Here is a 12,600-nt window from a genome sequence, read left to right on the forward strand (position 1 = left end):
GGAGAGATGCCTCTGGGACTGTGACTCTACTTTCCTCCTTTGACATCCCAACCACCATTCATTTCTCTGGGCACGACTGCATGCTTGGATTTCTCTTTCTAACTTCCAGGGTTTTTTTTTGAAGCTTTTTCTTTTTTGGCCCTTGTTAGTATTTAGTATAAAATAATTGGTTTCTGTTTTAAAAGTAATGATTTAATTGCAAAGCAATTCTTTCTTTCTGAAAGATAATTTTAGGGAAGAAAACCTGTTGGGGGATGTATGGTGGGACAGCTGCAATCATTCTATATGTAGGGTGTGTTAGCGTTGATAACCTCATTAAGTTTCTCGTATGTGGAAAAATTATTTGTCATTTTTATTCACTTCATGGTATTTGTTTCTCCTTTTCTACAATGGCTTTCATTCATATATTTTAATTTTTTCTTCTTTTTCTTTTGACTAGTTTATTGATGACCGTGCCTCATCTTGTCCTCCGTAATTGTTAGATGGGGCTAGACTAAGCTTTTAGTAATATATACAGGGCCACACATGATAATGTGACTGGTTTTACATCTATACACTGTAACTGTTAGTGCAAGTACTTAAAACATACAAAATCAGAGGCATTTTGCTCTGGTGTCCTCGAATTTGGCCATAAAATGCTAAAACCACTGGTAAGTACAATAACCCACTTGGAACCTAAATTGTTGCATTAAAATTAGTTTTTAAAGTAATCAGGATCCATATTGCTACATTATAGAAATGAGTATCCCTTATTAACAGCTCCGTCTTTTCCATTGTAATATTTCCTTAAAAAGAAAATTTGCAGACATTGAGTGATTCAGAGTGATGTGTAACAGTTTGGACAGGCTGGTTGCACCCTTGAAAGCCTCCTTTGTCATTGCCAGCCAGGATGTCATCTGTTTGAACCAGTCTTTTTCTTGTGTGCCTGGGGTGAGCAGAGAGTGATGATTTAGTAGAGCTGTTGGCTGCTTCCTGGCTGCTGTAGGAAGTTAGATTTTCTGGCTATATGTGTATGAGGTGGCAAGCAGATTGTTACTAGTCTTTAATACTCTAATTTCACCTGTGAGAAAACAGATGATTTTTAGATTGTATTAGGTATTGTGGTTTGTTTTTTCCTTCCTTTCCTTTACACCGCCCTCCTTGCCCCTTTCTCCTTCACTTTGTCCTCTTACCCTTCCCACCCCTTTACTACTTTCTTTGGCTTGTTAGAAGAGATTGAATTCAGAAATGTGACTAGTTTTTACAGATTGTATTTTTTCAGACTAGTTTTTACAGATGTGACAGTTTTTACAGATTGAGTCCCTTCATTGAAGAAGGAACTTTCTTCGTTGTCTAGATTTTTCTTGGTTTTATGATACATGTCTAGTCTAGAGAAGTTCAGGGATCATAGAACTGGAAGGGCTTGGTATACTTACATGCCAGTACTGATTTTTCTTTATACTCTCATTTTCTTGTGCCCTAGGTTTTTCCTTCCAGTTGGGTTAAAAAAAAAAAAAAGGTTGTTGAGGAACATTGATATGGTGACAGTTTTTTCTTTCTTTCTTTTTTTTTTTTTTTTTGAGACGGAGTTTTACTCTTGTTGCCCAGGCTGGAGTGTAATGGCGCGATCTCGGCTCACCGCAACCTCCGCCTCCTGGGTTCAGGCAATTCTCCTGCCTCAGCCTCCTGAGTAGCTGGGATTACAGGCACGCGCCACCATGCCCAGCTAATTTTTTTGTATTGTTAGTAGAGTCGGGGTTTCACCATGTTGACCAGGATGGTCTCGATCTCTTGACCTCATGATCCGCCCACTTCGGCCTCCCAAAGTGCTGGGATTACAGGTTTGAGCCACCGCTCCCGGCCCCTATTTCTATATTTATATTAAAATAGTTTTTTTGCAGCCGGACGTGGTGGCTCACACCTGTAATCCCAGCACTTTGGGAGGCCGAGGCGGGCGGATCATGAGGTCAGGAGATCGAGACCATCCTGGCTAACATGGTGAAACCTCGTCTTTACTAAAAATACAAAAATTTAGCCAGGCGTGGTGGCAGACGCCTGTAGTCCCAGCTACTCGATAGGCTGAGGCAGGAGAATCACTTAAAACCTGGGAGGCGGAGGTTTCAGTGAGCTGAGATTGCTCCACTGCACTTCAGCCTGGGTGAGACTGATTCCATCTCAAAAAAAAAAAAAATAGTTTTTTGCATCTGAATGTTTCTCTGAGTGGGGAGAGTTAGTCTTGTGTGTTAGGAAAATATTATAAATAAGATGTTTCTAGAATTCCCAGAAATTAGGAATGTTATTTTAATTCCCCAAGATGAATTATCATGAAGGCTAATTTATTTGTCATTAAAAAATTGAAATCCTTCCAAGTTGAAAAAAATTTTTTAAAGAAACACTTAACAACATAATCATTTCTGCCATCAAGTAAAAATATAAAAACTGCAAATAGTGTCAGCCAGGTGCAGTGGCTCCTCCCTGTAATCCTAGCACTTTGGGAGGCTGAGCTAGGTGGATCACTCGAGCTCACTAGTTGGAGACCTGCCTGGGCAACATGGCAAAATGCCATCTCTACAACAAAAAAAATCAATAAATAAGAAATTAGCTGGATATGGTGGCATGCACCTATAGTCCCAGCTACTTGGGAGCCTGAGGTGGGAGGATTTCTTGAGCCTAGGAGGCAGAGGTTGCAGTGAGCTGAGATCATGTCACTGCACTACAGCCTAGGTGATGGAGCCAGACCTTGTCTCATATGTAAATAAAGAAAATAAAATAAACGTTGTTAAAGATATATTAAAAATAATATTAGAACTTACTTGGAAGGTAATTTTGTAATACTTAACCAAAATCATACTTTTTCATCTAGTAAAGTCTCCTCAGAATCAGTCTTAAAGCCATTCAGATACAGATTTATGACTAAATATTTAAGTCCAAAAATGCTCATTATAGCAATATTTGTAATAGAAAATTGGGAAAAATGATTATACATTCAACAGTAGTAAGAGTGTGACTAAATTATAGTATTAGTATGTAATGGATTATTACAGAGCAATGAATATGTTTTTGAAGAATAAGGCATGAGAAATATTAAATGTAAATGTAAAATGAAAAATGCTATCTGTAGACTTTCATTATACATTTATGAAATTTTTATATATACAAAAGAAAATAGTCATGCATTGCTTCATAGTGGGGACATATTCTGAGAAATGTGCTGTTAGTCAGTTTCATTGTGCAAACAATGTTGAACATCATGGAGTGTCCTTACACAAACTTAGGTAGTATAGCCTACTCCACGCCTACACTATATGGTGTAGCCTATTGCTCCTAGGCTGCAAACCTGTAGAACATGTTACTATACCGAATGCTGTAGGCAGTTGTATTTGTGTATCTAAACTTAGAAAAGGCATGGTAAAAATATGGCATAAAACATAAAACAGTGACACCTGTCCCAGGCACTTACCATGAATGGAGCTTGCAAGACGAAATCATTCTGGGTGAGTCAGTGAATGAGTAGTGAGCGAATGTGAAGCTACTAGGACATTACACTACTGTAGATGTTAGAAAGACTGTACACTTATGTCACACTAAATTTATTTTAAACATTTTCTTTAATAATAAATTAGGCTTAGCTTACTATAATATTTTTACCTTATAAACTTTAAAAAATTTTGAACTTCTTGGCCGAGCACGGTGGCTTACACCTGTAATTCCAGCATGTTGGAAGGCTTAGGCGGGCGAGTCACCTGAGGTCAGGAGTTTGAGATCAGCCTGACCAACATGGATAAACCCCATCTCTTAAAAAAAAAAAAAAAAAAAAAAAAATTAAACCTCTGACTCTTTTGTAATCACATTTAGTTTAAAACACAAACACATTGTATAGTTACGCAAAAATATTTTCATTATACCCCTTATTCTAAGTTTTCTTGATTGATTGATTGACAGAGTCTCACTATGTTGCCCAGGCTGGCCTCAAAGTCCTGGGCTCAAGTGATCCTTTCTTCTCAGCCTCCTAAGTAGCTGGGACTTTAAATAAGGTGCATGCCACTAGGCTTGGCACCTTTATTTAAAAGATGTTTTTATTTTATTTTTTGCTTTTAAAGCTTTTTTTGTGAAGCACCAACACACAGACATGCATACAAGTAGCCTAGGCCTGCACAGAGTCAGGAGCATCACTGTCTTCTGTTTCCACATCTTTTCCTACTGAAAGGTTTTCAGGGGCAGTAACTGGTATGCAGCTAACATCTCATAGGATAACAATGCCTTCTTTTTTTAGTAAGTAGAAGAATTACACTCTAAAATGAGGATAAAAAGTATAGTAAGTACACAAACCAGTCACATATTTATCATTTTTAAGTCAAGTATTATGTACGATACATAATTGTATGTACTAGACTTTTATATGACTGGCAGCGTGGTTGATTTGTTTATGTCAGCATCATCAGAAATATGGGAGTAATACGTTGCTTTAACACTACAGCTGTGGTGCTACTAGGCGATAGGACGTTTTTGGTTGCATTATAATCTTACGGGACTTCTGTTGTGTATGTGATCTGTCATTGATGAAAATATGCAGTGCATAATTGTATGTAATGTGTATATATGGTCTGAAGCATAATAAAATGAACACCTGTGAAACATATCATACAACAACCAACAGTGTAAATATAATAGATTCTGAATTATGGAGCAGTGAAACTTTCTACCTTTCATGCTTACAGAGAGCTCTGTTGTCTGTTGCAAGACCATGCAAGTTGATTACACTGTTTTTTGGTAGGTAGTGAGTAGTTGTATCCCTGTGGTTAGCTTCAAGTTTCACATGTTCAACATGAGAAAGGATCAAAGTTCACAGAGGAGCCTTTGCTGTTTCCTTTGGATTCAGTGTTCTTGACCCATGTGATCCAAGCTGGCATTGTTGAGAAGTGACCATTATTTCAGTAGCCAAAATCTGGTTTATTTTAGATTTAAAACATCTCTGTTGAAATATATGAGTAATATGTATCAGTAATAATATCGGTAGCTGTGTTATTTATTTTATAACCTGATTGACAATCAGGTTGCTGAAAAATTCCTATTCAGAATGTGGAATGGATGTCATTTAGTTAATATATAGGTATGGTGGGCATTTTAAATACATAAACTATCTGAAGAGAGATCAAGGAGACTCAGAAAAACGCCATTTTTCCATTTTTTCTTACCAGGTTTCTGAAACACAGTTGTTAAAACTGGCACATTATTTGCCAAGTTGTTTTCTGAAAGTTTTCCATTATTCTTGCTGGGCACTTGGGGGTAGCAGAGGTTGTATGAGTTACATCTGGCTTTTTGTGACATTGTGTGGACAAGCGATAGTGACCACATCAGAAAGCGCTCTGCTTCTCTTGGGGGAATTCTGGCCCCTTCAGAGAAATTGAGTGGATATGGGAGGGGAGGGGACAATCCTGATATTCTGGCAGTGGAGAATGTTCTGTAAATCACAGATTTGTGTGTACTGCAGCCGTACTAATGAGTCTCTCTTTTTTTTTTTTTTTTGAGACACACTTTCGCTCTTGTTACCCAGGCTGGAGTGCAATGGCGCGGTCTCGGCTCACCGCAACCTCCGCCTCCTGGGTTCAAGCAGTTCTCCTGCCTCAGCCTCCTGAGTAGCTGGGATTACAGGCACACGCCACCATGCCCAGCTAATTTTTTGTATTTTTAGTAGAGACGGGGTTTCACCATCTTGACCAGGATGGTCTCGATCTCTCGACCTCGTGATCCACCCGCCTCGGCCTCCCAAAGTGCTGGGATTACAAGCTTGAGCCACCGTGCCCGGCATGAGTCTCTTTAGGATGGGGATGTACCTCTACTTCAAGTGCAGTTAGTTAAAAAAGGCCTGTAGGAATTTCTTCATTCTCAGTTCTTCTTGCTTTAGAACTGAAATAACTGGGAATTTTGGGTAGTTTTCCTATGTGCCTGTACGGTCAGGGAGGGCAGGAGATGTCCTTTTTCCAGATGAGAAGCTTTACTTTCTCAGGGAGCTGACTTGATTTCCATAGACATTCTTAAAAACTACCAGAGTGTTGGTTCTGGACTGGTATATGCCCCTCAGCTTCTATATTGGGGCAGAGGCCCAGGTTTGGCATGATGAATAGAATACAGGTGTTGGAGTTAGACCAGATTAATTTACTTACTAGTTCTGTAATCTTAGGTAAATTGTACACCCTCTTGGGATCTGTTTCTTCAATTGTAAAATGGGGTTCAAGGCATTTGGTATTATGTCTGTCACATTAGAGGCAGGTAATAAATGTTAGATCCTACCATTAACACAGCTCTTTATCCACTTACTCATTTTATTCACTTACTGTTACTTAATTTTCCTCATTGCTGTTGTATTTATATTGAGCAGAATTCTAAAGGAATATCTACTTGTTGAACAGCATCTTTTTTTGGGGGAAAGAAATTTTAACCCCTTTCCTGCATCTTGTGACAATTACTGTTAGGTCTTAGGTTCCAGCATATGGGCAAACAGTCAGCATCAGAGAATACTTCCTGAGGGAGGCTTTAATTGTAAAACTTATTAAAGATGGCAAGGCTGGGCACGGTGGCTCACACCTGAGGCCGAGGTGGGTGGATCATGAGGTCAGGAGTTCAAGACTAGCCTGGCCAACATGGTGAAACCCTGTCTCTACTAAAAATACAAAAATTAGCTGGATATGGTGGCAGGTGCCTGTAATCCCAGCTACTTGGGAGGCTGAGGCAGAGAACTGCTTGAACCCGGGAAGAGGAGTCTGCAGTGAGCTGAGATTGCGCCACTACACTCCAGTCTGGGTGACAGAGCAAGTCTCTCTCTCAAAAAAAAAAAAAGGTCAAAAGAAGTTTGGCTTACTTTATTTTCAGGGACAGTTCTGGTCAAAGGCTGAAATATTGGGAATGGAGTTGCTGAGGAATGAGGTTATAAATAGGTCAGCTTGTCTAGCTGATAACATGGAGCATTCTAGGAGGTTTTTGGAAGGAGGAGCTATAAGAATGAATCTGCTTGGTAGAGGATCAGGAAGGGAAACAGCAGTGAGATGAATGTAACAGGAAAGTCATTATTATTTATTATTATTATTTGGAGACAGAGTCTGGCTCTGTTGCCCAGGCTGGAGTACAGTGGTGTGATGTCAGCTCATACAAGCTCTGTTTCCTGTGTTGAAGCAATTCTCATGCTTCAGTCTCCCAAATAGCTGGGATTATAGACATGTGCCACCACTTCCAGCAAATTTTTTCTATTTTTAGTAGAGATGAGGTTTTGCCATGTTACCCAGGCTAGTCTTGAACTCCCAAGCATTCCGCCCACCTCAGCCTCCTATAGTGTTAGGATTACAGGCATGAGCATCCGCACCTGGCCAGAAAAAGTCACTGATTGCTCTGGGGTACTGTGGTTCTAGGTGCTGTGTTGTGAATAACGGTTGGTGGGTTGGCCTTTGGAATTAGCTTTGACTCAAGGTCAGATATTTTTCTATAGTTACTAGTTTTGTGACCTAGAACAGGCTGCCCACCTATGTGGGCAGGGATGAGACTGTCTGTCTTTCATTTCTAAGACTCCCCTCTAAATTGAATAATAACTTGGCAGAGGAGGGGGTAACATGTGTTCCATTATTGGAACACTAAACATATGAGAATTATATCCTGCTCAAGGTCATCACCCGGTCTCATGCAAAAATTCAAAAAATTGCAACCTCTGACATACATAGGTTAAATTATTCATCTCTTGTATCCAGTTGTAAGGTATTTTCTTATTACAGAAATGCTAATGTGATTTTTTTTAAAGTGTATTTTAGAAGCAAAGCAATATGTTAATACCCATCTTAGTGATGTTGGGACGATTAATAAGATAATGTATGTTAAATGCCCATCCAAGTTAGTATTCAGTGAGTTGTAGCTATTAGTAATGGATGAAAGGACATGAAAAATAATTTGATTGGAACATCTGAAGAAAGAATTTTAAACAAGAAGCTCATAATGTGACTAGGAGCTGAAATAGGAAAGAGTAAAGTTCAACTAATGTAGAGATAAATGACTGTGTATATGAGGAGAAAGTTTTACCCATTTACAAAGGCTTTGTTGTTTATAATGATAACTTTGTATGTTTTCCAGTATGAACAGTGGGAATGTGGTAATCATGTGGGTTTGATTTACTCTCATACCATCTTCTGGGCATTTTATAATTCTGAACTTGTTGCTATATAAGCTGCTAACATACACAATAAACGAAGGAAAGCATTGGCTAACTTACAGGTAAAAAATAAAAATAAAAAACAAGTATTTATATTTTTGTTTTGTTTTTATTTTGTTGTGGGGGGAGTGGTGGCTAGATAGGGACTTGTTATTAATTTATTAGTTCAGTTGCCTGTCCAGAAAGTTCTTTGTCTACATTTCAGACATCTTACGTTTTGATTAGAGTCATACAGAACTTTTAGCTCTTCTTTCTTTCTTTTCTTTTTGTTTGCCCCAGGTCCAGCAAGACTATGAATCTCTGTTCCAAATGCTTTGCTGGTAAGTGCAGAAAAAGGATTTTTAAATTTACTTTCATTTTCTTTCTTTCTTTCTTTTTTTTTTTTTTTTTGGTTGTTTTTAAGACTAAATAATTGGACCCTCTTTTGGATTCATGCATGGGGTTTTGTTTTCTTAGCTTGTGTGAGAAAGCAATTTCACCTTAACAAGGTGCTTCATATTTGCTTAGGATGGTTGAGATAGTCTTCCTTGAATGAAATCCTATCTTCTGTGTACTTGCACCAAACAACCTTTCTTTGGTTTACTGTTGTTGGTGTATAGTAGAACTGTAAAAATATGTGTCTTTTAATGGGGTTGTAGATATTCGTTGCTTATTTTGACTTGAATGATTAATGGTTAATATTGCTTTATTAATGAGAATATAACAGAAGAATATTTTCATGTTGGAGTCAGGAAGAGAATCATGCTGAGTTAGACCCTTATCAAATCCATCATAGAGGCTGCCATGGTGGCTTATGCCTATAATCCCGGCACTTTGGGAGGCTGAGACAGGAGGATTGCTTGAGACCAGGAGTTTGAGGCCAGCCTGGGCAACATGGTGAGACCCTGTCTCTATAAAAACAAAAAAACCTCCTGCAAATCCCTTATTGAAATCACCTCGGGTAAGTCACATAGTCTCTTTGGACCTTTGATTCATCATTATAAAACAAAGGATTTGGGCTTGATGGGTGTCAAGGGCCTGTTTTAGCTCCCAAGTGGTAATTGGTTAACTCCTAGAATTATGACTCCTTAAACCTTTAGGGTTTTTTTTTTTTTCTTTTTTACTTAAAGAAAAAATAACTTCAGTGATCTATATAAATAAGTCTTTACTAATTAGGGTATGTTTAACTTCTTTATTCATTTTGTCAGAGATAAAGCTGCGTACTAGCTTAAATTCTAAGGACAGATTTTCGTCAATAATACATACACTTTTGCAATAGGGAAGAGAGTCCTGTATGAACTGAAATCAACTTCAATTTGCAGAGATGACTGGGAGTTTTAAAGGGAGAATGGCAGGGGACTGGTCAGGGCAGATAAACAGGGGATCTGTAGAGTCAAGGAAGTGAAAAATTTAAAAAGATTGGTAAAATATGCTGATTAGGCCAGCTGTGTCTGTTAGCTGGCACTGTGACTGGGGAATAGAGACCCTATTTTTCCTGATGGTTACATTTTTTAAAGAAATGGCTTTCAAGTCCTTGAGAAAGACACCCCTGAGTTGTAGGAGTCCGGCTCAGAGGGACAGAGGAAGGACTCACAGTTGTAAGCCCTTTTTAGTGAAGAGGTTGGTCAGGGCCTATCTTCAGATGGTGGCTAGAACAAACAGTAAATTATTTGGCAGCCTTGAGCTTTTAAGACGCAGACACTTTAAGGGAGGCTAGGGTCATCCTAGGGAGGTAACCTTGAGCTGTTAGAAATGTTACTGTTTAAGTCTTTTAATGTAAAAGGATGGGGTAGATGGAAGCATTTGTTTGGAGAGTTCCTGGTTTGTAAAGGCCCAGGTTGAGGCCTGGTCCAAAGAGGGCTCAGAGGAGCCTGGGTAGATTTTTATCAAAGAGATTTTTGTTGTTGTTAGTTTTAATCTTCTATTCATTATACTGTTTGGGCAAGGAAGAAATTATAGTGTAAGCTTTAGACTTTTACATTTGTGCCTAAACTAGTGGATAGGTAGGAAGGACTGGGGAGAATTGGGGAAGCTGACAGGTTTTATATGTTCAAAATTTGGAATTTGCCAAATAGTTTAGGTTTTTAAAGGAAATACTGGTGGATTTTTACGCAGTTTTTAACAGTATTTGTGCCATATTAAAGAACTGTATACGGGCCAGGCACAGTGGCTCGTGCATGTAGTCCCAGCACTTTGGGAGGCCGAGATGGGTGGATCATGAGGTCAGAAGGTCAAGACCATCTGGCCAACATGGCGAAACCCCATCTCTACTAAAAATACAAAAATTAGCTGGGTGTTGTGGTGTGTGCCTGTAATCCCAGCTGCTCGGGAGGCTGAGGCATGAGAATTGTTTGAACCCAGGAGGCAGAGGTTACGGTGAGTCTTACTACAGCCTGAATGACAGAGCAAGACTTCTGTTTGAAAAAAAAAAAAAGGACTGTATTCTGCACCTTACCTTATGTATCTAAAATTACAGATGTAAAGAAATGCTTCCTCACTGATGAAAGGTTAACTTTAAAGATGAAAGTGGCCCTGAGACAAAATTTATATGGGTTCAAGACCCCAAATCCCAAATCTGAGATGCTCCAAGGTGCAAATGTTCCAAAATCTGAGAAAAACAAATCCCAAACACTTCTGCTCACGAGCATTTTGAGTAAGGTATACTCAACCTGTATTAGATGATGTATCCGTCCCCACATGGAGACCCCATTGTAAATTGTGCTTTACTGGAATGGTTTTGGGAGAAGGCCAGACACCTTTGAATAAGGCGGTTCACATCAAATAACTATAAGGAACTGTCTTATGCTCTTAACTATGAAGCTAGAATTTAGCCGTGGTCTTTGTGTTTCTTTGGACTTGTTACAGTTTTACTTTCTGTGATTATAATTATTTGTCTCTGGAGATCTGTGCCTATTTACTTTTATTTATTTATTTATTTATTTATTTTTGAGACGGAGTCTTGCTCTATCACCAGGCTAGAGTACAGTGGTGCAATCTCGGCTCACTGCAACCTCGGCCTTCTGGGTTCAAGTGGTTCTTCTGCCTCTGCCTCCTGAGTAGTTGGGCCCACAGGCATGTGCCACCACGCCCGGCTAATTTTTTTGTATTTTTAGTAGAGATAGGGTTTCACGGTGTTGGCCAGGATGGTCTTGATTTCTTGACCTTGTGATCCGCCCCCTCACCCTCCCAGAGTGGTGAGATTACAGGCGTGAGCCACTGTGCCTGGCCTGCTTATTTTTTATATAGCTTTGCCACTTTTGCTTTAAAAAGTATTGGAAGGACATTTTCAAGTATCTGGAGAAAATATTTTCTTCTTTTCTCTTATGTTTTTTACCCACACACTACTGCTCTCAGTTGCAGTTGCATGGAATGACTAGTTAATATCCTGCCTGCTGAAACAGAGTTTTGTGTTCCTTTAGAAATTCAAAAGAAAAGACATCATTGAACTTTCAAAATACATTTTTGAATGTCATCTCAGTATGAACATAAGGAGAGTATAGTGAATGCAATATTACAGAAGAGGCATGAGTTTGACAAAACATCAAGATTACTTTGGCCAAAGCCACTGTGATCTTCAAAGACTCTTTATATTGTAAAATGTACAGTGTACTTTAAAACATGGAAAAATCACTTTTTAAATAGTTATTGTTTGCCACTAGGTTAAAATTTTTTTTTCAAGATTCCTTTTCAAAATAAATCGATGTGGTGACAAAATGAGTTTGTTATAACTTGTTTACATAAAATTGAAGTGGGAAAAAAGTCTTTAAAATCTTACGTAGAGAATGTGTTGTAGGTTAGGAACTAGAGGTGTGTGTTTAAGGTTTACTTGGATAACTGTTTTGCTGCTGATGAAATATTCTCCTAAGTGGTGAGCACATACCTGCCCCAATAACCATCATTACTTCAGCTATTCTCCTTTATAAAATATTCTTGGTATATTTGGATTTAGAGGAAAGGAATAAGAAAGGAAGAGAAGTGAGTATATGCAGAATGAGAGTTGCTAAAACTCATTGAAATGTTAGTTGCTGGTCAACTGTATACCAAATAATAATGATTCTATATATCTGTATATTGTTAGAATGAGAAATGTTTGTATCAGACCTTTGCATGTATGTAGAAGAGGCCCCACCCTGGCTGGATTTGCTAAAGACTTGAAGCTTAACCAAAATTCCTCTCTTTGAAATGAGAGAGAGGTGTTTTGTTTTGTTTTTAACATTTCAACTGTCTTATTGTTAATCTTGGTTTGGCCTCTATTACCTTTAAAGGCTGAAATGATTTAAGACTGTTAAAGGAGCTCGATTGCTCACCTTCTCTCTGGCTGGTGCATGCGCGCACTCCCCCTCTTCCTCCTTCCCCTCTTCCTCCTTCCCCTCTCCTTCCTTCCCTCCCTCCCTCCTCCTCCTCCTCCTCCTCCTCCTCCTCCTCCTCCACCTCCACCTCCTCCTCCTCCT

The 12,600-nt window shown here is 38.9% G+C and overlaps 1 protein-coding gene across 2 annotated transcripts in view; it reads left to right on the forward strand.

The window, feature by feature from the left end:
• The window catches only part of ZFAND3 (zinc finger AN1-type containing 3), a 329,390-nt gene that overhangs the window by 103,404 nt on the left and 213,386 nt on the right, over nt 1-12,600 (forward strand). For both annotated transcript variants that reach the window (XM_039466542.2, XM_074397991.1), the window contains exon 2: nt 8,450-8,490. In XM_039466542.2, coding sequence (XP_039322476.1) covers nt 8,450-8,490 — 41 coding nt within the window. The remainder of the gene's footprint in view (nt 1-8,449; nt 8,491-12,600) is intronic.

This window comes from Saimiri boliviensis, chromosome 4 (genome assembly GCF_048565385.1).
Source record: "Saimiri boliviensis isolate mSaiBol1 chromosome 4, mSaiBol1.pri, whole genome shotgun sequence".
In the NCBI taxonomy this organism is placed as follows: domain Eukaryota; kingdom Metazoa; phylum Chordata; class Mammalia; order Primates; family Cebidae; genus Saimiri; species Saimiri boliviensis.